This window comes from Neoarius graeffei, chromosome 4 (genome assembly GCF_027579695.1).
Source record: "Neoarius graeffei isolate fNeoGra1 chromosome 4, fNeoGra1.pri, whole genome shotgun sequence".
Taxonomy (NCBI): domain Eukaryota; kingdom Metazoa; phylum Chordata; class Actinopteri; order Siluriformes; family Ariidae; genus Neoarius; species Neoarius graeffei.
In genome coordinates, this window is record NC_083572.1 from 47,666,436 (window position 1) to 47,691,151 (window position 24,716).

The window sequence follows — 24,716 nt, forward strand, 5'->3', positions numbered from 1 at the left end:
CATGATGCTCGGAAGTGACCAGGCTTGCCACAGTAGATGCAGCACTTGTCCCTCCTTCTGCGCTCCCTCTCAGATGCGGAGAGGCGAGTACGACCCACTTGCATGGGTTCTGGACAGTCACTGAAGGAGGTAGACGGTCTCCAGGTAGAGGTAGGGAGGCTGGGGGGGCTCAAGGCTTGGTGGCGTTCTCTCATCCTGTTGTCCAGACGAATAGCATGTGAGATGAGGGTTTCGAGGTCACTTGGGCATCCAATAGAGGCCAGACCGTCCTTGATGGGGTCAGACAGACCATGGTGGAAGGCTGACACCAGGGCAGTCTCGTTCCATCCACTTACTGCTGCGAGTGTTCGGAACGAGATGGCGTAATCTGCGACGCTTCCTCCTTGCCGGATGGACATGAGCTTTCGGGCTGCGTCGGTACTGATGTCTGCCTGATCGAAGACCCGAAGCATCTCTTCAGAAAACAGCTGGAAATCAAAGCACTCAGGTCCCTGTCTTTGCCAGATAGCAGTAGCCCAGGCTCGCGCCTTACCAGCTAATAAGGTGATCACAAAGGCAATCTTGCGGCGATCCGTAGTGTAGGTGGTAGGCTGAAGCTCAAAGGTGAGTTGACACTGGGTAAGGAACTCTCGGCACTCACTGTGCTTGCCGTCATACCTCTGTGGTGCAGGAAGGCTGGGTTCGCGAGGTGAAGAAGGCAGCATTGCAGGAGGCACTGGAGCAGGAGTGGGAGCTGGATCAGGAGCAGGAGATGCAGGCAGAGATGTCAGCTGTGCCAGGGTTTTCCCAATTTGCTGAAGCAGTTCCTCGTGGCGAGCGAGGGCCTCACGTTGGCTGGTGAGCGTACGTCCATGAGCGTCCATGGTCGCTCCGAAGTGTGTCAAAGCTGCCATAATTCCCTGAAGGTTGGCCGGGTAGACAGTTGAAGCAGCCTCTGCTGAGTCGGTCATGACGGAGTCTTTCTGTTAGGGTTTTGCTGGGATTCGAACCTGGTTCGTTGGTGTGATAATCCAGCAAACCCCCACTAGGCCACCAGGGGGATGACTCAAATGCAGAGGCGTGAGGCGGAAGTAGAAAAAGAATCAAAAGGTTTATTTAAACTATATACACGATATACAGGGCAAAACAAAAGACAAAAAAAAACCAAAGAGTAAAATCCAAAAGAAAAGCAAAGTGCAAAAATACAAAAGCTAAGAAGATCAAAAAACACAGTACAAAGGAAACTGGAGATAAACATAACAGCACAAAGACTCCGTGACAAGAGGACTGAACTCAGGGGTATAAATAGACAAACTAATTAAGGACACAGGTGAAGATAATTAGGCAATTAACACAAACACAAAACACAGGAACAGTGGCGGCCTCTAGAGGCCAAAATAAACACGACATGAAAAGGAAATAACAGCGGCCTCTAGAGGCCAAAACAGTCCTAGTCCTAACACTTACGAAGCCACTCCTTCGTTGCCCGGGCGGTGTGTTTGGGATCATTGTCATGCTGAAAGACCCAGCCACGTTTCATCTTCAATGCCCTTGCTGATGGAAGGAGGTTTTCACTCAAACTCTCACGATACATGAACCCATTCATTCTTTCCTTTACGCGGATCAGTCGTCCTGGTCCCTTTGCAGAAAAACAGCCCCAAAGCATGATGTTTCCACCCCCATGCTTCACAGTAGGTATGGTGTTCTTTGGATGCAACTCAGCATTCTTTCTCCTCCAAACACGACAAGTTGAGTTTTTACCAAAAAGTTCTATTTTGGTTTCATCTGACCATATGACATTCTCCCAATCCTCTTCTGGATCATCCAAATGCTCTCTAGCAAACTTCAGATGGGCCTGGACATGTACTGGCTTAAGCAAGGGGACACGTCTGGCACTGCAGGATTTGAGTCCCTGGCGGCATAGTGTGTTACTGATGGTAGCCTTTGTTACTTTGGTCCCAGCTCTCTGCAGGTCATTCACTAGGTCCCCCCGTGTGGTTCTGGGATTTTTGCTCACCGTTCTTGTGATCATTTTGACCCCACGGGGTGAGATCTTGCGTGGAGCCCCAGATCGAGGGAGATTATCAGAGGTCTTGTATGTCTTCCATTTTCTAATAATTGTTCCCACAGTTGATTTCTTCACACCAAGCTGCTTACCTATTGCAGATTCAGTCTTCCTAGCCTGGTGCAGGTCTACAATTTTGTTTCTGGTGTCCTTTGACAGCTCTTTGGTCTTGGCCATAGTGGAGTTTGGAGTGTGACTGTTTGAGGTTGTGGACAGGTGTCTTTTATACTGATAACGAGTTCAAACAGGTGCCATTAATACAGGTAACAAGTGGAGGACAGAGGAGCCTCTTAAAGAAGTTGTTACAGGTCTGTGAGAGCCAGAAATCTTGCTTGTTTGTAGGTGACCAAATACTTATTTTACCAAGGAATTTACCAATTAATTCATTAAAAATCCTACAGTGTGATTTCCTGGATTCTTTCCCCCCATTCTGTCTCTCATAGTTGAAGTGTACCTATGATGAAAATTACAGGCCTCTCTCATCTTTTTAAGTGGGAGAACTTGCACAATTGGTGGCTGACTAAATACTTTTTTGCCCCACTGTATTTTCCTTTTCTTTATCGATGAAAATATTATTTGTGTTAAATAAAAAAAATTCTTGTATTTCATTTTCTTAATAACCAGCAATAATTATTTACCCACATTTGTAAAGGCTAGAGTAAAATGTAATAGCCTATTAGCTAAAATATTCCTTTTATTAAAAATTATAAAGTTAATAAATAGGCATTTTCTTAACATTTATGAGCACTAAATGTGATATTCATAAATACAAATAAGTACATAAATAAATAAATGTTCATAATTTTTTATGAATAAATAAAAATGTTCTTAAATAAAGATGTAAATATTATTTGTGATAAATAAAAAAACTTGTAATTTATTTTCTTAATAACCAGCAGTAATTATTTACCCACATTTGTAAAGGCTGGAGTAAAATGTAATAGCCTATTAGCTAAAATATTCCTTTTATCAAAAACATTATAAATAGGCATTTTCTTAATAAATATTTATTAACATGAAATATGATGTTTATAAATTAATGAAGATAAATAAATAAAATGTTCATAATTTTTTATGAATAAATAAAAATATGTTCATAAATAAAGACATAAACATTATTTGTGTTATATTAAAAAGAACCCACTCATATTTCATTTTCTTAATAACCAGCAATAATTATTTACCCCCATTTGTTAAGGCTGGAGTAAAAGATAATAGCCTATTAGCTAAAATATTCCTTTTATTAAAAAAATTATAAATAGCCATTTTCTTAATAAACATTTATGAACATTAAATATGATGTTCATAAATAAATAAATAGATAGACAAATAAACAAAGAAACTAAATAAATAAAAATAAATAAATAAATGGATAAATATTCTTTTTTTTTTTTACAAATGAATAAAAATATGTTCATAAATAAAGATGTAAATATTATTTGTGTTATATTTAAAAAAAAACACACTTGTATTTAATTTTCTTAATAAACAACAATAATTATTTGCCCACATTTGTTAAGGCTGGAGTAAAATGTAATAGCCTATTAGATAAAATATTCCTTTTATTAAAAATTATAAAGTTAATAAATAGGCATTTTATTAACATTTATGACCATTAAATATGATGTTCATAAATATAAATAAATAAATGATCGAATAAATAAACCATGAATAAAGATTCCATATTTTAATTTATTTATAAAAATTATATGTTCATAAATAAAGGTGTAAATATTATTTGTGTTGAATTAAAATAAAAAACCACTCGTATTTCATTTTCTTAATAACCAATAATAATTATTTACCCACATTTGTAAAGGCTGGAGTAAAATGTAATAGCCTATTAGCTAAAATATTTATTTTATTAAAAATTATAAAGTTAATAAATAGGCATTTTCTTCATAAACATTTATGAACATTTGTGAAGGTTGTAGTCATGTTTTAACATCAAACAACTATCTCTAATTTGCTTTGCTTTTGCTCAGCTTTCAGCAGTCTTTAAAAACAGCACTCTGTGTTCTTGTTGAATCTGTTTGGACAATCAATCAATCACCGAACACTTCTTTCCCATTTTTAGGACTGTTTTTTTTGTGTTTTTGCGGCATTAGAGCTGTGTTATTTCCACCTACTATGATAATGCACTCGTTTCCTCTATCGTTTGTTATTGTGCCGTCTGTTGTCTAAATAACACAATTACAGCTCAGAAAAACTAAAAGATTACACAGCCTGATGATAATCGCCATTCACTTTTTATCGATTCACATTGTCATGTATCACAATTTATAATCACACGATATCATTACATGCTTAACGGGCTGTAATATTGACACATCATTATGCCTTACAGACAGAGGCACAGTGCAGAAGGTTATTGTTCTTCCTCGAGATGATCTCCAGACTGAGGAATTAGTTCTGGAGGAAGTGGAGGTCTTTAGGGTGAGTAATCCCCTCTATCTTTCTACAGCTATTTTATATTCTAAGTTGACATAAAAAGATGATGATAATAATGACATTATTACTTTATACTGTAGATTCCAACACCAATAACCACAATGAAGATTTCTCCAAAGCGAGTAAGTCTAAACTTTGTTGTGAAAAACTGTGATATTGAAACATTTCTCAAGATGAACTTTTCACAATCTGTTTTATTATTTAAAATTAGGACCCGGTCCCACAACACCGATAACTATAACTATACCTATAATTGCAACTATGACTATACCTGTGCCTGAATTTAGTTCCAGTCTGGAGCAGTCACACCACAGCTATAATAATCCCGACTATAATATTGGTTGGTCCTGCCACACAGGTAAATAAATGCATGCAACTTAGGAACAATCATGGAACTTTTTTTCAACTAGAGTGGCAGCTACAATTATCGACACCTTAACGATCTTTTGGCCATTGCAAAAGTAGAAAAGACTTTCAATATGTAAATTGTGCATGAATAATTACTCAAACTTCCACTGGAAAACAATGAGTTGATTCCCAATTAATTAGCGTATCAGATCATGCGACACCATTCCACAATTATTGACACCTTTGTCCACAGTTATCGACACCATTCCACAATTATCAACACCCAGATGATTATTTATTAAAAAATAAATAAATAAAAGAATCAGTATGTGGTATTAAGTTAACAAAACATAGTTTTATTTAAAGTTAGTTTTACATAGACTTGTATTTAGTACAAAATATCATTTATATACTGTAAATATATGGATGTCGGTGCTGAACGTAAATGAGGAAGTGATTTTAATGTTTGTAAACAAATGAAGTGATAATGTTTAACCTGTCAGAAAATCTTTTTGTTCCACTTTCTACCCACTTTCTAAGGATTTTCATAGATCACATTTTGTTAATCATTCATTGTTGTTTGTATTAATTTCTATTTTTTGTAGTTTACCAATAAATATCAACAGGAAATTGACATTGTAACCACATGGAATTCCAGGTCAAAGGTCGCATGTCATTCCTCGAACCAAAATATAAAATCTCATTATCTCTAGCCGCTTTATCCTGTTCTACAGGGTCGCAGGCAAGCTGGAGCCTATCCCAGCTGACTACTGGCGAGAGGCGGGGTACACCCTGGACAAGTCGCCAGGTCATCACAGGGCTGACACATAGACACAGACAACCATTCACACTCACATTCACACCTACGGTCAATTTAGAGTCACCAGTTAACCTAACCTGCATGTCTTTGGACTGTGGGGGAAACCGGAGCACCCGGAGAAAACCCACGCAGACACGGGGAGAACATGCAAACTCCACACAGAAAGGCCCTCGCCGGCCACGGGGCTCGAACCCAGACCTTCTTGCTGTGAGATGACAGCGCTAACCACTACACCACCGTGCCGCCCCAAAATATAAAATGTCTACTGATATTGTAATATGTGGTGGATATTTACAACAAACTGAACAAAAAAAATTCTGAATGGAATAGAAAAATCTGAATATTTCAAACATGTAATTTTTTATATGCTAGGAATTTAATTCTGCTCTAATTCTATTTATTGCAGTCGGATTCCAAATACTCTATAAACATTCAATTCTGTTATAAATCAGAACATTTTTTTAATAAATCTCAGCACTTTTATTTTTTTAAGTACTTCATCTACTTCAACAATGTTACACAAAGATCGATCCATAACAGTTGTAAATGTCGCTTAATTCCACAGGGTGTCGATAATGGTGGATACCAGTGAAAGTGATCACTATTTTTGACACCTCATGTGATTCTCAAACATGCGTTTAGATACAAAATGGCGACTGTCAAATGAAAGAGTAAGAAACAAAGTAGGTTTCGACAAGGAGATCATGAAATATGGGTGAATTTGAGAAGTAAAAACATGTCCATGATCTTTCCACCATGCTTACCTGCGATGATAACATCCGGGTTTTCCTCAAATTGCTGATCGTGCTAAAAAAATTCCATCTCAGGTAACGAGCTGTCATCAGACGACAAGCTCAAAGGGTGAGGCAGGTCTTCCGGTTGATTAATTAACCAATAATAACTGTTGTAACTGAAACTCATCTTTGTAAAAATTTGTTTTTTATTGGTAAATCTGAAAAGGTGTCGATAATTGTAGCCGCCGCTCTAGTATCACATTATTCTGGGTCATACTGTACAGCTCGGACTTCAGAACAACCCATGCACATACTCTGGTGGTTGATAAAATACGGATAGGTCATGGACTGCGGAAATATAAAAGAAGGATACAAAATACAGAGTGGTTATGGATTTTAATACGGATGCATCACGGATGCTAATAATTTACAGATTGGTCATGGACGTTTCAGCACATTACAGATTGGTTACAGATTTCATACGGATGATGCATCATGGATAAAAAAAATTAAGAAGTCGAAAACAATTAAATGTTTTGACTGCCGAAGCTCATAATTAAAATATCTTACCTGCATTTATATGTTTGCTTTATTAATTTACAATTAATATTTCACGGAAAATCACATATCCGTGAGTAAAAGATCTGTGCTTTGGATTATATTTTTTATTTTCTGTGAATCCGAATTCCGTGACTTCAGGATGCAACAAGGATGTACAAAGATACCCGGGAAAAATAGCACGTGCTCAGACAATGTCCCATGTAAACAATTACCTGGTTGGTCAGGTGTTTTATCGGATCAGGTCCAGGCCTGGAAAAATCGCTGCAGAAGCAATCTCACTGATACCAATAAACCCAGGCCTGGGCTATAGGTATCATTATCGGTCTGGTGTGACCACCAACCACATCAACTGCAGGGGACCGATTTATTTATAGTTATCGTTATAGTTATCGGTATTGTAGGACCGGGTCTTTAACCCATTTTGCGTTCACTGTAAATGTGCTGTATATTGTTTTATCCAAGTTTGAGTGAATGGCCATAGTTAGAGTTCATAGGGCAAGATATAAATTCGTTTTGTAATCATCACAAGAAGCACAAATGAGATAACAGTGGAATTGGAGCAGAGACAAAGGAAAACAGGAAGCTAACATGAAGATTCAGTGACAGTAAATAATGTGTGTGTGTGTGTTCTAATTTCTACAGCAACAACTGTATGTGAGTTCAGCAGTGGGAGTGACTCACCTGGCATTACACAGATGCGATGTGTACGGTAAGGGGTGTGCAGACTGCTGCCTTGCCCGCGACCCTTACTGCGCTTGGGACGGCAAGTCCTGCTCCCGCTACTCCACCAACCACAAGAGGTGAGGGCTACGTGCATGTGTGTGTGTGTGTGTGTGTGTGTGTACAGTATGTGTGTGTATGCAAAAATGGGAGACTTACTAAAAGTTACTGTGCTCATACCTCCTTGACTATAGTGTTGCTCTGCCAGGGTTATTTACCTCATCTGTCTACATTTATTACCTCCGCCAGCTTTGTTGGAGGAGGTTATGTTTTCACGTCTTGTTTGTTTGTTTGTCTGTTCTCAATGTGACTCAAAAAGTAGTGAATGGATTTTGATGAAATTTTGAGGAAAGGTAGGCCATGAGACAAGGAACAGTTGATTAGATTTTGATGAAAATCCAGATACGTATCTGGATCCAGGATTTTTGGTCTGTTCCCAGTGTAACTCAAAAAGTACTGAATGGATTTTGGTGAAATTTGGTGCACAGCTTTAGGATCAAGTGAATCCTAGGTTCAAGTGATTTTGATTTTGATGTTGAGAATATGTGGCTTGGCGGAGGTATGAACTCTACCAAGTGCCCTTCTAGTTATTCAGTGTTATTAAATATAAATGATAAAAAGCATTGAACATATTCTAGTGATTTTCCATTATACATACACCTTTAATTTATTAATAAACAGTGTGTATTCATTTGCAAACATCTTATTTTCATAGTTTCAGCTTTACTAAAACACATCAAATTTTATGAATAATGAAATGTAATTAAAGGTAGACTGCCTTTCAGATTTTTCAAGTGTAGGTCATAAAAAGAATTTTCCCGGCACCCAATTATTTTTGTTTAGTGGACCGAAAGCTACTGAATTTGAATCGCAGACTTCCAATTTTATTAGTTTTTTTTAAATAGAACAATTAATGAATTTAAGGCCATGTGGCCCTAAATTCTCCGTTATTTTTTCCTGCTTCACCATGACACAATTCAAGATACTAAGTCATGCATGACATGGTGGGCTTTCCCGTTCGCACAAGGCATTGTGGGATACAGATTTGAAACGGGAGAGAAAAATGGAAGACATGAGCGTGTGAATGAAACGTGAAAGACCGACTACAGTAACGGAAAGTGAGAAGAAAAGACGTTATGTTGTGAAGGAAAGGAAACGCAGGACCAAACTAATAAATATCAGCGGTCAGCGAGCACCTCGGCGTGATCAGCTGTTCGTTTCGTGACAGAATGATGGAACTGTCAGTGCATGGTCAAGTTAAACCTGTAGATGGCAGTAATGCAACACTGTGGATGCCAGCTACCGTAAAACCCAAAAGAAGAAGAAGGTAAACTTGCACATGCGCACACAGACTTCCTCTGACTGCTTGACTGTGTGAAGTGAGCGATTTCATGCACATTATTTGCTCAGGAATCCACTCAAATTAAATAACTTCCCAGACACAGAATGGCCTGACATTTTGTGAGATATTACAGAAATAAACATATATCACAGTGACCAAATTTCAGAGGGAGCTAAATTTCACCGATTTTATGAAATCGAAAGGCCGTCTAGCTTTAATGCCATGTTAGGTCAATACTTATGAGCCCATGGTTAATCCGATGTTCATTCTGGGGGGGAAAATAAGTCATCTGTGTGATTACATTTTCAAGCCTTGACCAACATTCTAGCCCTCTATTCAAGTCTATGGAAATAATTAAATTTCATGATCTAGTCACCTTCCTCCTTGCTATTTTTATGTATAAATTTCATCATCAAATGTTACCTTCTGTATTCCAAACTTTTTTCACTAAAGTGGATAAGATTCACACCTATAACACAAGGCATGCTGCAAAACTGTCATACTATCTTCCTAAGGCGAGAACAAATGTGCCCAAATCCAGAATCCAGGGACACATGTCTGCCCTGGGGCATTTTGAGTTATTGACAGATTCAGAAAGTACAGTTTCTAAGCTTTCCAATGATGCCTTCCATGTGGAGATCTGACAATATTTGAAGAATGTGTGGCCTTTTGAAAGTGTATACTTCTTAAAACAGAAAAAGGAGAAAATCGCCCTCAAAGTTTTCCATCTCAGCTACTCTGGGTGTAGGGAGGGCACATAATGGTGCTCATTTGCATGATATTAAGGAAAGCCCTACCCCCTACGAGCTAGCACGATGCCACTTTCATGTAAACAAAGATCACCACGTCAATTTTCCTTCCATGCAAAGTATGCCCCAAACAATTATGAAGTACAAAAATAAGTCCTAAAGTATACTTTAACGTTTTGTGGTTGAAAAATTACTCACACCGTAAGAAAGAAAGAGAGCACGATGATGACACAACTAACACAACGCTAGTTTCATGTAAAGCCTCGGTCACAACCGGCCGTACCATGCTCCTACAGCCGGTCTACATGCAAAAAACGCATGAAACGCACGAGAGCGCGCGCATGAAACGCACGAGAGCGTGCATGAAACGCACAAGAGCGCGCGTGTGAAAAGCACGAGGGCGCACGTGTGACGTGCTGATTTTTGAGCCGCAGACCGGCTGCAGAGGTTCTTTGTCATGTCAAACAAACTCTACGGGCGCTTACGTTTTTTTCAGGTTGCAAGACAAACTTACAGCCAACGCGCGTCTTTCTCCATGAACAAAAAAAAAAAAACGCAGCGATTTGGGAAACGCCAAAAATCACACGGCCAAAAAATCGTACGTCCGGTTGTGACCTAGGCTTAACCAAACCACAACACTCTCCGTTACATGCAAAAATAACCACACAGCCTTAGATTAATAAACTTACCCCATCAGAAAGAGAAACGGCGCCTTGCACACACCAATGCCTCCGATGGAATGTAGTCCTAGAACGGTCCGTGTATCATCCGATCATTCAAGTATTCCATTCAATCTGGGAAACGAGGTTGCGTTTTTTTTTTGCTAGAAATGGTGATCTCCGATGTAAATACCGTGTGTCTGTTTGCTTCGCGGTGTTTCAGTTCCTCTGCGCTCTGTTTAACTTGCTCATTCCATAGTGAAATCACACGCCTGTATGCAGGTTAAGTAGCCATGCACTCAGCTCGTATCATACAGCTGATTCGCGAAAAAAAAAAAAAAGACTTAAATCATCATGTGAATGGCCCATATGGTAATTTACCCACACCCCCCAGCAGGCTACAGTCCTGACAAAAATGAGACAATTTGCAACAAAAAATGTATGCTTTTCCAACAAAACAATCTATTATCTGAAATACTGATTGCATTCTTCAAGATCTCAACTTGCACATGATGGAAAAAAACAAAAATCACAAATTTTGGAAAAAAAAAAGCTTCTTTTGCAATTATCTCGGATTCGTTTCGGCCGACATGTACCCCTGGATTCGGTGAGGAGTCACAAAATATGGAAAATTTAATATTCGTTACCAAGGCCCCATAGTCTAGGGTGACCAGACGTCCCAGTTTTCCGGGGACAGTCCTTGTTTTTGGTGGTCTGTCCCCGGAAATGTCCTGTTTTTAACCATGACTGACAAACCCGGGAAAAAAAAAGACCGAAACATCTACCAGATTTCAGCAGACCCCTCTCGTATTGTTTTCTGGATCACTTTAAGACGGGCTCAGGCCGATAGCAGAGATGTTCTAGAACACCTTTGGCAATAGCCTTTCCAGTATTTTGATTGGTGGAGCTGAACAACTTTTTAGCAGAGCGCTAGAATCTTTGCCTAAACTAAAGTCACTCATTCAGCTTTGACAGATCGCTTCATCCGCTCCTGGACAGGTGAACCAAAGTCCTTTTCTTGTAGGCGTAAGTGACATTGTTTGTCATCTATGTTATTCAGCCTTTAAATGTGTAAGCTACATTTTGTGATGTTGTATATCAGTGGTGGCTGGTAGTCTTTCAAACAGGGAAGGCTGGTCGGTTACGGTATTTCCAGATTTTAAAAGAAAAAAGAAAAAACATCAGCTTTGCCCATACTCTTGCCTCTGATCTGGCTGATTGTCGGCAGGGTCACAAACTGTGAAATAACAGGTTCTTTTGGCCCATTAGCCTACTGTCCAATATACATGATGGTGGTGTTGGGGGGGTATATTTTAATATTTTATATTTTAAAATTGTGGCATGTTGTTTAAAAATTGATCATTATTGAAAGCAGCTCTTTGTCAGGAACCTCAGCAGTAACAGCAGAGTGTTCTGGAATAGGCACAAGCACTGACCTTGGGGAGCCAAACATAGAGCTGGGTGCCACACATTTCATTCAATGACACTTTCCCTATATTTGGCTTATTTTGACTGAGAAATGTTTTATTGACAATTTTGATAACCCTTCACTTTTAATCCAGGTCTGTAGTGTGAAATGTTCTCGGCTGTGTTTTTGTTTAAAAATGTTTTCCAAATTGTAGCTGTGTTTAATTCATATCCAGAAAAATATATATTCCAATATAATATACTCAGCATAAACATTTTAAATAGATTCTATATTTTTGGTCCATCCATGACATATTACTAAAGTAGCCTATTTACTGTTGTTGATGTGGGTCACTTGCTGTTAGCCAATTCACTTTCTCGTACCAGGAGAGCTGAAAGGAACAAGTGTTATTCCCTACCTTTTTCACCAAGTCAATTTGAGGTGTTGGTCTACCCTGCTCTCATCTCATCTCATTATCTCTAGCCGCTTTATCCTGTTCTACAGGGTCGCAGGCAAGCTGGAGCCTATCCCAGCTGACTATGGGCAAAAGGCAGGGTACACCCTGGACAAGTCGCCAGGTCATCACAGGGCTGACACATAGACACAGACAACCATTCACACTCACATTCACACCTACGGTCAATTTAGAGTCACCAGTTAACCTAACCTGCATGTCTTTGGACTGTGGGGGAAACCGGAGCACCCGGAGGAAACCCACGCAGACACGGGGAGAACATGCAAACTCCGCACAGAAAGGCCCTCGCCGGCCACGAGGCTCGAACCCGGACCTTCTTGCTGTGAGGCGACAGTGCTAACCACTACACCACCGTGCCGCCACCCTGCTCTTTAATTTTAATTTTTTCCTCGAAAGGAAGACTGGCAAATGGCTTCGCCAAAATTAAATCAGCAATGCTTGGCATCTGTGCACAGCTTTCTTGCTAGCTGACTAGCCCCCTCAAGTTCAAGTTCAGTCACTCAAATAAATGAAATTTCTGGAACTAAGATAGCAAACTTGACAACACTATATTTACACTTTATTTAAAATGAAAATATATACAAACTAAAAAAGCTGGTAGAAACCGTATGTAATGAATGAAATCGAAATGTAAGCCGATCTCTTACAAGACACCACAGCACTTGCGAATCCTCATGGGACTGAACTGAAATTCACCACTGCCTGTCTATATTTGAAACGAGCTGTCAATCAAAGAAAATATCCGGCCGCTTTCACCAATCACCAGTCTCCTCGTGGAAAGCTTTGCCATGTCCCTCCTACTGTGAGGCTGGGAGTCCAGTGGGCGGGCGTTTTCGCAGTATTTGTCCAATAACCGTCTTGCATTTTGATATTGAAAAGCGCATAGCTCCCAAATGCCACTGAAGTGCACTGAGGCTGGGCTGCATCGCGCTGTCACGAGGGGGAAAAACTCACACACACATTAGGCGAACTGGGGAAAGTTATAACGGAATGATTTCGCACTGTAGTTGGGTTGAGCACATATATTTCTATGATTCTGGATCTGAAATAGCAATGTTATAAGGTTGGCTATAACATAAGCCTAGCGCAATTCATCCTACACGATGTTCGTCATTTTTAGAGGAGGCTGAGCCTCCCTCGTTGTCTTAGCGCAATCGCCCGTGTTGTATATGACATAACATTGCTTGTCACACTGTATTGAGATGTAGCAGTTGACCTAATAAACCGTAGCCTACTGCGGCCAATGCTACCTGTAGCAGGAGAAAAATCAGTGCAGCGCCAATCAGTCAGCTGAAGTTGTTGCTAGACGTAGCGTTGCTGTAACACAAATCCAGCTGAGGTAAAATTGTAACAGTTCAACAGCGTAAGCCAATTTGCACACAAATTGGTGTGTTATCCTACAGAGTAGCTGGCTATGTAAAGCTGTAGGCTTATGGTAATGCTTACAAAAAAGAAATTTATTCAAGTGTGCTTCTAGTATACTTCTTTTAAACTAAAAATAAGAGAGTATGCTTTCAGTTTACTTTTTATTTACTTATCAGAGATATGGGTCCGTCTCAGAAACTGGTCTCTCATTTGGGACATTATGGTCAAAAAAATTTTTTTCTAATTTTACTATTTTTTTTGCATTTACCTAACACTCAGTGTTTCTTTTGTCATGTTTAATAAGAATAAAGATAGCATCTTGCTTTATTTGGCCTCCACTGTGGAAAATTATTTTTGATTACAATTCAAATGCTTTTGTAAAATTGATTTTCATATAAAGTAACTACATCATGAAGAATTAAAGTCCCTCCTTCACAGATGAGTGAAAATATTGAATAAATTTCCTCTTTTTGATTGCTTGGGTTAAAATTGCCAAGTTATGATGACTGAATTGATTATTCACTTAAATATGAATAATATGATACATTTTGGGTATTTGATATGGCGAAATAGGACACAATGGAAAAATCAAGAACACACCGGAAAGATGAGAATAACGACGGTGGTAAAAGAACAGTGACTGTACCGGCTGAAGGTCACGCGGGTCTCTGCTGCGGCACGCAAGCAACGGGACATCACTACTGCACCGGACGGAGCGCGAGGCGGGGGCGGGGCAAAATGACTGGCCGTAAATTCTATCAAAAGTTTGATCTAAATTGACCATGGTTGCAAAATATTGGCCAAAAATATGTAAACACTACGAAATATGAAAGTAAGATGAAAAAGAAACATTCTATTGCCTTATACTGCAAGACTAAAACAAAATAAAACTGTCAAAACTCACCTTTTCAGTGATAACATCCGAACAGATCACCCGCGTAACAGAAAGCCCGCAAATGGAAGCACGATCAACTTCTAACTGTTGGAGTGGAAAATTCCATTCTACACATGCAAATTGTTAATGTGTGTCCTTCCCCGCACACAAATAACACGCTACAGTAAAAAATAGACCACAACTCATTTTATAGCTTAGAAATTCGTACAAGACCAGCTACCATCGTAACATATTCTGTAAGAAACATATTCTATACCTAACTTTCAGCTTTCGTTTAAAAAAAACAAAATCGCAGATTTATAACTAAATTCCTATATGGCGTAGTGATTTTAAGTTCCTACTTTTGGTGAGGTAGTGACCTTGACCCTGAGGCTTTCCGTTTAGATCAATACACACGATCGTATTGGTTTTGGGTCTGCGGAAAATGGAGTTACAATGATGATAAAATATTTTGCATGATGTTTTATTACGGTTATGATTATTCTGTGAGCGTACCAATCCTTAGGTGTATAAAGTTACAACTTAAAATACAATTAGTGGTAACTGTAGACTTTTCAGTGAACTACAACCTTTTTATGGGAATGCGGTGTAGTCAACCATTTATCATGTCCCAGATCAAGCCGACATTTTTCCACAAATTTGCAGAATTTTTGCCAAATTCTGAATAGAGTATTCACATCAAAGATTTCGTTTTATCTGTATTATTTCTTTCATCATTTTATTTCAAATTAAAACCAACATCACCATTCAAAACCGTATAGTTTATTGACTGTGAGTATATTTAGTGGGGTACCCCCACAGTACCCAGTTTCTGAGACAGATCCATATACTTAATAAAGTTATACATAAGTATGCTTGACTTATACTGAAAAGTATATAGAAAAGTCTAAGTATATTAAGCTTATACTTAAAATTTTGATCAAGATGTACTTAAAGTGTAATAAAGTATTAAAATGTTTGTGCCTTATAGTGTACTTGCCCTGTAGTTGTGCTTATCCTTTTGATAGTAGCCTATAAAATACTTCTTTTTCACACATATTGGCTTCTTTGTGATATACGGCAGCATGTTTTAAATCCCATCTTTTAAACCTACCGTACTGTACATGTACCATAAGTTTGTGGTCAGCTCAAAACATTTAAGTTGTCTACTGGTAGTGTGCATGAGGTAAGGGTTAGGGCTAGAAAACTAATAGTATACCTAGAAGGGTAATTGCAGTATTCAGTACTTCAAAACTAAAAAGTGGACTAGATGTATATAACCAGTAACAAATAGTATATTTCCAATATGCTATAAAATATACTTTTATAAACTAAAAAGTGGACTAGAAGTGTGTAACGAGTAAACCAATAGTATATTTCCAGTATACTACAAAGTATACAGTGGTATGCAAAAGTTTGGGCACCCCTGGTCAAAATTGCTGTTACTGTGAACAGTTAAGCAAGTTGAAGATGAAATGATCTCCAAAAGGCATAAAGTTAAAGACGACTCATTCCCTTTATATTTTAAGCAAAAACAATTTTTTTATTTTCATCTTTTACATTTTCAAAATGACAAAAAAGGAAAAGGGCCCGAAGCAAAAGTTTGGGCACCCTGCATGGTTAGTACCTAGTAACACCCCCTTTGACAAGTATCACAGCTTGTAAACACTTTTTGTAGCCAGCTAATAATCTTTCAGTTCTTACCTGGGGAATTTTCATACATTCGTCCTTGCAAAAGGCTTCCAGTTCTACAAGTTTCTTGGGCTGTCTTGCATGCACTGCTCTTTTGAGATCTATCTACAGATTTTCAATGATGTTGAGGTCAGAGGACTGTGAGGGCCAGGGCAAAACCTTCAGTTTGTGCCTCTTGAGGTATTCCATTGTAGATTTTGAGGTGTGTTTTGGATCATCGTCTTATTGTAGGACCCATCCTCTTTTTAACTTCAACTTTTTTACAGATGGTGTGATGTTTGCTTCCAGAATTTGCTGGTATTTATTCGAATCCATGCTTCCCTTGACCAGTGAAATGTGCTCTGTGCCACTGGCTGCAGCACAACCCCAAAGCATGATCGATCCACACCCATGCTTCAGAGTTGGAGAGGTGTTCTTTTCCTGGAATTTGGCACCCTTTTTTCTCCAAACATACCTTTGCACATTGTGGCCAAAAAGTTCTATTTTGATTTCATCAATCCACAGGACTTGTTTCCAAAATGCATCAGGCTTATTTAGATGTTCATTTGCAAATTTCAGACGCTGAATTTTGTGGCTAGGATGCAGGAAAGGTTTTCTTCTGATGACTCTCCCATGAAGGTCATATTTGTTCAGGTGTCGCTGCATAGTAGAACAGTGCACCACCACTCCAGGGTCTGCTAAATCTTTCTGAAGGTCTTTTGCAGTCAAACAGGGGTTTTTATTTGCCTTTCTAGCAATCCAATGAGCAGTTCTTTCAGAAGGTTTTCTTCATCTTCCAGACCTCACCTTGATCTCCACTGTTTCTGTTAACTGCCATTTCTTAATAACATTACGATCTGAGGAAACAGCTACCTGAAAACACTTTGCTACGTTCTTGTAGCCTTCTCCTGCTGTGTGAGCATCAATTATTTTATTATTCAGAATGCGAGGGAGTTACTTAGAGGAGCCCATGGCTGTTGATTTTAGGGACAAGTTTGAGGAGTCAGAGAATTTATACAGCTTTGAAATCTGCATCATCTGACCTTTCCTAACGAAGAATTTGAACAAACCACAGCTCAATAAGCTAATTAAGGTCTGGAACCTTGGTAAAAGTTACCTGAAAATTGAGTTTGGGTTGCCCAAACTTTCGCATGGTGTTCCTTTTCTTTTTTCACTCTCCAATTGTACAAAACAAAAATAATACACAAATCCTGCATAAAACGCTGCAAAGAAATGTGTCGTCTTTACCTTTATGCCTTTTGGTGATCAGTTCGTCTTCTGCTCACTTAACTATTCACAGTAACAGACATTTTCAGTAAGGGTGCCCAAACTTTTGCATGCCACTGTACTTTAGTAAACTAAAAAGTGGACTAGAACTATAACACAAGTAAACTCATAGTATATTTCCAGTATACTATGAAGTATGCTTTTATATACTAAAGAGTGGACTACAAGTATAAAACAAGTAAACTATTAGTATATAAGTTTACTTGTGGTATACTTGCAGTGCAAAATAAAAAAATACTAGTTGTATACACAGAGTTTACTTCTCTTAGACTTAAAGTATACTTTTTATAAACTAAAAGTCGGCCAATTTAGTCCCAAGAAGTATTAGATTAGTTTACTTACAATTATACTGTAAGTACATTGATATCAGTATACTTGGTACACAAAAGTATACTTAAGGAAATATACTTTAACTTTACTTAAGTATACTTAATAAAATTAACTTCAAGTATACTTCTTTTTGATAAGGGAATGTTACCAAAGTGTTAGTAATTTGTATAATTTGTTGTGATGTGTAGTGGACTACACATTTTGATTAGAGCTACTCATTTAGACTAGATTGTCAATTCAGCTATGGCTACAATTTAGGCTATAGGAGATCGGGAATCATCTGTATGCTCAATAATAATAAAAATAATAGGATGGCACGGTGGTGTAGTGGTTAGCGCTGTCGCCTCACAGCAAGAAGGTCCTGGGTTCGAGCCCCGGGGCCGGCGAGGGCCTTTCTGTGCGGAGTTTGCATGTTCTCCCCGTGTCCGCGTGGGTTTCCTCCGGGTGCTCCGGTTTCCCCCACAGTCCAAAGACATGCAGGTTAGGTTAACTGGTGACTCTAAATTGACCGTAGGTGTGAGTGTGAGTGTGAATGGTTGTCTGTGTCTATGTGTCAGCCCTGTGATGACCTGGCGACTTGTCCAGGGTGTACCCCGCCTTTCGCCCGTGGTCAGCTGGGATAGGCTCCAGCTTGCCTGCGACCCTGTAGAACAGGATAAAGCGGCTAGAGATAATGAGATGTTGTTACCATACCTTGAAATTGTTTGGATTGAAGTAAACTGTTTATTTAAATTGTGTTGTGTGTTTTGCATATTTTTAAATACATTGTCCATTACTAGTGGCAAATATGGTAATTATTTTAATATATTTACTTTCATGGGTCTAAAACCTCTATTTCAGCTAGCCTACAATTTAAGAGTCTATAAATCTAAACCATGAACCCATACCAGAGATTTTCACATTGTCTTTAATTAATGTTAATCTAAAGCAGTGGCAGAATCGGCCTGCAGTGCACTCAGTGAGGAAAATCCCACTTTTTATGCGATGTATGATCAAAATACATGAAAACCAGAAATGTCGTTCCCACTTTGTATTACAAAGATAAAAACATTAGATGGTTTTATGATATTTTCACCGCCGAACTGAAAATGTCCCCGGCTTTCTTCTCAGAAATCTGGTCACCTTACCATAGTCTGCCTATCATTTTCTTTGTTTAAACAAAAACTAAAACAAAACTTTCTTAACAGCTACTAGTTAATTCTTTATGTGAATACACATTCAGATAATACCACTGTTTTGCAAGGCTTATTTGATTTTTCCCCCTTTTTTCTGGTATATTATGTCGTTTTCGTGTTTTATATGGAAAGTGTATAAATGTCTGACCTTATCAAACACTTTCCTTAAAGCTGACAGCCTGGCATTTTTAGCCATCTGGGGTTATTTCAGGTTGCCAGTGCCCTCAGACTATTTTTTTATTAAAACTTGTTATGAAAAATATCTATTCAAAAAATGGAAATAGTGCTAAAAAGGGGTAATTAAAAAAAAAGATTGTTGTTGTTTGTTAGAATTTTGGCATGCTCAGCATCTGTCCAATTTTAAAAGATATTGTAGACATTTCTGACTGCATATGGCACTGATGCTGTGCTCTGCTAGGCGCAGTCGAAGGCAAGATGTGAAGTATGGCAACCCAATTCGCCAGTGCAGAGGCTACAACTCCAATGGTGAGAAATAAATTATAAACAGCAGTACGATTCACAAAGTGTAACAATGGTGTGAAAACACAACTGCTCTTATACACTGGGTTCTATTGAGCTTTAATTTGTTTTCTTTCCCAGCCAATAGAAACACTCTTGAGGCGGTGCAGTATGGAGTGGAGGGAAGTACAGCGTTCCTGGAGTGCCAGGCGAGGTCTCCTCATGTGTCCATCAAGTGGCATTTTCAGAAGGAGAACAGTGACCGGAGACGAGAGGTTTGTAGCTTTTCTCATCACACATCACTGCTTTATCATGCTCAGATTTACTGAGTCCACCATACTCATTTTACTAGTGCATCTCAAACATGTAGAATATCATGAAACAGTTTGGGGTTTTTTCATAATTTAATTCAGAAAGGTAAACTTTCATATATTCTATATTCATTGTGTGTAAAATGAAATATTTCAAGCCTTTTTTGTTTGATTTTTGATGAGTATGGCTTATAGCTCATGAAAATCAGAAATCCAGTATCTCAAATTATTAGAATATTTCTTAAGGTCAATCAAGAAAACGATTTACAATACAGAAATGTCCAACTTCTAAAAAGTATGTTCATTTATGCACTCAATACTTCATTGGGGCTCCTTTACCATGAACTACTGCATCAGTGCAGTGTGGCATGGAGGCGATCGGGTCGGGTGTTTCTCATCTTCCTCTTGACAATACCCCATAGATTCTCTCTGGGCTTCAGGTCAGGCAAGTTGGCTGGCCAATCAAACACAGTAATATCATGGTCAGCAAACCATTTGGTAGTAGTTTTGGCACTGTGGGTAGGTGCTAAGTCCTGCTGGAAAAGGAAATCAGCATCTCCATAAAGCTTGTCAGCAGATGGAAACATGAAGTGCTCTAAAATCTCCTGGTAGATGGCTGTGTTGACTTTGGACTTGATAAAACACAGTGGACCTACACCAGCAGATCACATGGCACCCCAAATCATCACAGACTGCGGAAACTTCACACTGGACTTCAAACACCTGGGATTCTGTGTCTCTCCATTCTTCCTCCAGACTCTAAGGACATTGATTTCCAAATGAAATGCAAAATTTACTTTCATCTGAAAAGAGGACTTTGGACCACTGAGCAACAGTCCAGTTCTTTCTCTCCTTAGCCCAGATACAGTAAGACACTTCTGACATTGTCTCTGGTTCAGGAGTGGCTTGTTAATAGGAATGCAACAGTCATAGCCCCTTTCCTGAAGACGTCTGTGTGTGGTGGCTCTTGATGCACTGACACCAGCCTCAGTCCACTCCTTATGAAGCTCTCCCAAGTTCTTGAACTGAATTTTCTTGACAATCCTCTCAAGGCTGCAGTCATCCCTGTTGCTTGTGCACCTTTTCCAGCCAGCCTTTTCAGCAGTGACCTTCTGTGGCTTACTCTCTTTGTGGAGGGTGTCAATGATCATCTTCTGGACAACTGTCAAGTCAGCAGTCTTCCCCATGATTGTGACTGTTGCCGCTTTTCCACTACCAACCCGGCTGAGTCGGGTTGAGCCGTGCCGTGCTGAGTTGGGCTGAGTCGAGCTGAACGGGGCTATTGGAGTTGCATTTCGACTACAACCGCACTGAACCGTGCTGGCTGGAAGTGGGTGGACACATTGGGTGGAGTTAGCGAAAGTGGGTGGATGTCAGGTGATGTCGTTAGGCGGCGCAAGCAGTGACATCAGTGATCTTTTAAGCGGTAGTCTCACAACCCGGAGAGTAAACAATAAACATGGAGGACATGGTGTCGTTAGTGTTGCTGGTCTTGGTGCTGTGGCTTGTTGTCACCGACGATGCCAACAGATACTGGCAAGAGTGTATAGATGAGGCGAGGCGCATAAGGCTTCATAATTCTCGTAATTCTCCTTCTTCCGGGTTTACGGTGTTTACAGATCCCAGCGTGCTCGCGGGGCGTGTGTGGGCATGTGAGGACACTCCTCCTCGCCAATCAGTGCACAGGGGAGTGTCTGCTCACGCCCCTAGCCTCACTCAGCTCGGTCTGGCTCGCTTCAGCCCCACTCCAAAACTGTGCGAGTTTTGGGTGCTAAGCAGGGCTGAAGCGAGCTGAGTCGTGCTGTTCTTAGATAGTCGAAACGCGAGCCGTGTCGGGCTGAAGTGAGCTGAAGCGAGCTGAAGTAAGCTGAAAAAGGGTAGTGGAAAAGGGCCATGTGTGTACTGAACTAGACCGAGAGATACACGGTATTTATACTGTTTTACGCAAAATTCAAAATGAAATACTCTAATATTTTGAGGGGTTTTTTTTTGTGCTGTTGGCCATAATTATCAAAATTAAAATAGAAAAATGCTTGAAACATTTTAGTTTTTGTGTAATTAGTCTAGAATATATTAAAATTTCAGTTTCTTAACTGATGGAAAATATCAAACTTTTTCATTATATTCTCATTGTTTGAGATGCACTAGTATATGCTTATGGTTAGTCGCCCACTTATGGAGAATTTTGGTACCTTCCAACTTCCAAAGTCAAAAGTTTTGTCTCGCATTTGTCTCATGCATTTCCAACATGCTCTCATAACCAAATATACTTCATATGAAATATACAACAAGAGCTAATTCTTGTAGTTTATCTTCCAACCCAATTTGTATGAGATTCATCAAAATCACAGACTCCTCAAAAATCATATACACTTTTCATAAATGCTGGTGATATTTTATGCTGCTGTTTTACAGTTTATACAGTACCTTTATTAGTGTTTATTACTGTCATTGGACAAAGTGTTAGGCAGAGTGGATTCATGCACACTTTACTGTACTTTACTATACTTTAGCTTAGCTAGTGAGCTAGAGTAGATTTATTGTTGATTTTGTTTAACAATGGAATAATGGGAAGTTTTTTTATTATATTACAAAACGAGTATTTTGTAGGGCAGCACGGTGGTGTAGTGGTTAGCGCTGTCGCCTCACAGCAAGAAGGTCCAGGTTCGAGCCCCGTGGCCAGCGAGGGCCTTTCTGTGCGGAGTTTGCATGTTCTCCCTGTGTCCGCGTGGGTTTCCTCCGGGTGCTCCGGTTTCCCCCACAGTCCAAAGACATGCAGGTTAGGTTAACTGGTGACTCTAAATTGAGCGTAGGTGTGAATGTGAGTGTGAATGGTTGTCTGTGTCTATGTGTCAGCCCTGTGATGACCTGGCGACTTGTCCAGGGTGTACCCCGCCTTTCGCCCATAGTCAGCTGGGATAGGCTCCAGCTTGCCTGCGACCCTGTAGAAGGATAAAGCGGCTAGAGATAATGAGATGAGATGAGTATTTTGTATTAGATTATTAGTTACATTGGAACACTGAAATATTTAACGTTTATTCCACAATTGCTTTTTTTTGTATTTTTTGTGGTTTTGTTTTTGAGTAGAGTTTTTATTTCGTCCTCGGCTGGTTCAGCAACACGGTCCAGCATTTTCTTCTTCTTCTTCTTCTTTAGGGTTTTTGTGGCGGTTGGCAAACCAACTTAAAGGTGCATTACCGCCACTGACTGGGCTGGAGTGCGGAACAGGAGATATTGGGGGTGGGGGAATGTATTCTTTTAGCTATTTCTGTTTCTGGTGGCACGGTGGTGTAGTGGTTAGCGCTGTCGCCTCACAGCAAGAAGGTTCTGGGTTTGAACCCAGCGGCCGACGAGGGCCTTTCTTTGTGGAGTTTGCATGTTCTCCCTGTGTCCGCGTGGGTTTCCTCAGGGTGCTCCGGTTTCCCCCACAGTCCAAAGACATGCAGGTTAGGTTAACTGGTGACTCTAAATTGACCGTAGGTGTGAATGTGAGTGTGAATGGTTGTTTGTCTCTATGTGTCAGCCCTGCGATGATCTGGCGACTTGTCCAGGGTGTACCCCGCCTTTCGCCCGTAGTCAGCTGGGATAGGCTCCAGCTTGCCTGTGACCCTGCACAGGATAAGCGGTTATGGATAATGGATGGATGTTTCTGTTTCTTTTAAATACTTGATAACAAAGTGATATATCTGACTTGATGCGCACCGACATTTTGTTTTTCTCTACTCATGGGATATGAACTGATAGCCTAGGAGTAGAGTAGCCAATCAGAGCATGTGATTGCTCATATCCAGTGAATGTGGATAGAATAAATTGCAATATCTTTCAATTAATATTATATACATTTTCTTTTATTGACTTATTAAGAAGGGCGACACGGTGGTGTAGTGGTTAGCCCTGTTGCCTCACAGCAAGAAGGTCCGGGTTCGAGCCCCGTGGCCAGCGAGGGCCTTTTTGTGTGGAGTTTGCATGTTCTCCCCGTGTCCGCGTGGGTTTCCTCCGGGTGCTCCGGTTTCCCCCACAGTCCAAAGACATGCAGGTTAGGTTAACTGGTGACTCTAAATTGACCGTAGGTGTGAATGTGAATGGTTGTCTGTGTCTGTGTGTCAGCCCTGTGATGACCTGGCGACTTGTCCAGGGTGTACCCCGCCTTTCGCCCATAGTCAGCTGGGATAGGCTCCAGCTTGCCTGCGACCCTGTAGAACAGGATAAAGCGGCTAGAGATAATGAGATGAGATGAGACTTAATAAGAAGAGCACAGATATATATTCTCTCTCTCTCTCTCTCTGGCTTGAGTATCACCTGATTGAGTATCTCCTAACATTTAAAATAACTTCAAATTTTATATTTGGAAGAGAAAAAAAATAGCAGAATTTAGACTACCTTGCAGTCACTGCCCTGAAGATTAAATGTAAAGCCTGACTCACAACCCACTGTACGTGCTGCTACAGGCGGTCTACGGTAAAAAAAAATTGGCAAAACCGTGCTTGAGACTTGTGCAACACTTGCGTGTGTCCAGCGCCATAGAAGGTCGCAGACTGCCTGTGGAGACTTTTGGTCCTGCACATGCAAATTCTACAGGTCTTGCGACAAATCAAGAACACATACACTACGTACGGGACCCGTACTCTTTTTGTACGCCTGAATCAAGTCAGCAGCGCAGCTAGTAGGGGCTTTTTGCAATGACAGTAAGACGTACGAGTGACGCACGGTCATTGTATGAGTGACGTGCCTCAGAAATACTACACAAGTATCCACACTTGCTATTTGTGTGGCGCGCAAGACAGAAGTACATTTCACTTTCTACCCCTTGTGTGCACGCGATCCACACGTGACACAAGGGGGAAGACTCTGGGTATATATACTGGGGAGAAACCAAGGAACCGATCTTGTAGTGTGTAGCATTGTAGAAAGGAAGAAGACCACCTCATTTGCT

General features: G+C 39.9%; 1 protein-coding gene across 3 annotated transcripts in view; it reads left to right on the forward strand.

Moving 5' to 3' along the window:
• Window positions 1-24,716, forward strand: part of sema3fa (sema domain, immunoglobulin domain (Ig), short basic domain, secreted, (semaphorin) 3Fa) — a 156,231-nt gene that overhangs the window by 125,815 nt on the left and 5,700 nt on the right. For 2 of the 3 annotated variants that reach the window (XM_060919287.1, XM_060919289.1), the window contains 5 exons: window positions 4,392-4,480; window positions 4,576-4,617; window positions 7,601-7,758; window positions 19,432-19,499; window positions 19,614-19,747. In XM_060919287.1, the coding sequence (XP_060775270.1) occupies window positions 4,392-4,480; window positions 4,576-4,617; window positions 7,601-7,758; window positions 19,432-19,499; window positions 19,614-19,747 (491 nt within the window). The remainder of the gene's footprint in view (window positions 1-4,391; window positions 4,481-4,575; window positions 4,618-7,600; window positions 7,759-19,431; window positions 19,500-19,613; window positions 19,748-24,716) is intronic. The other variant, XM_060919288.1, reaches the window with a different exon arrangement.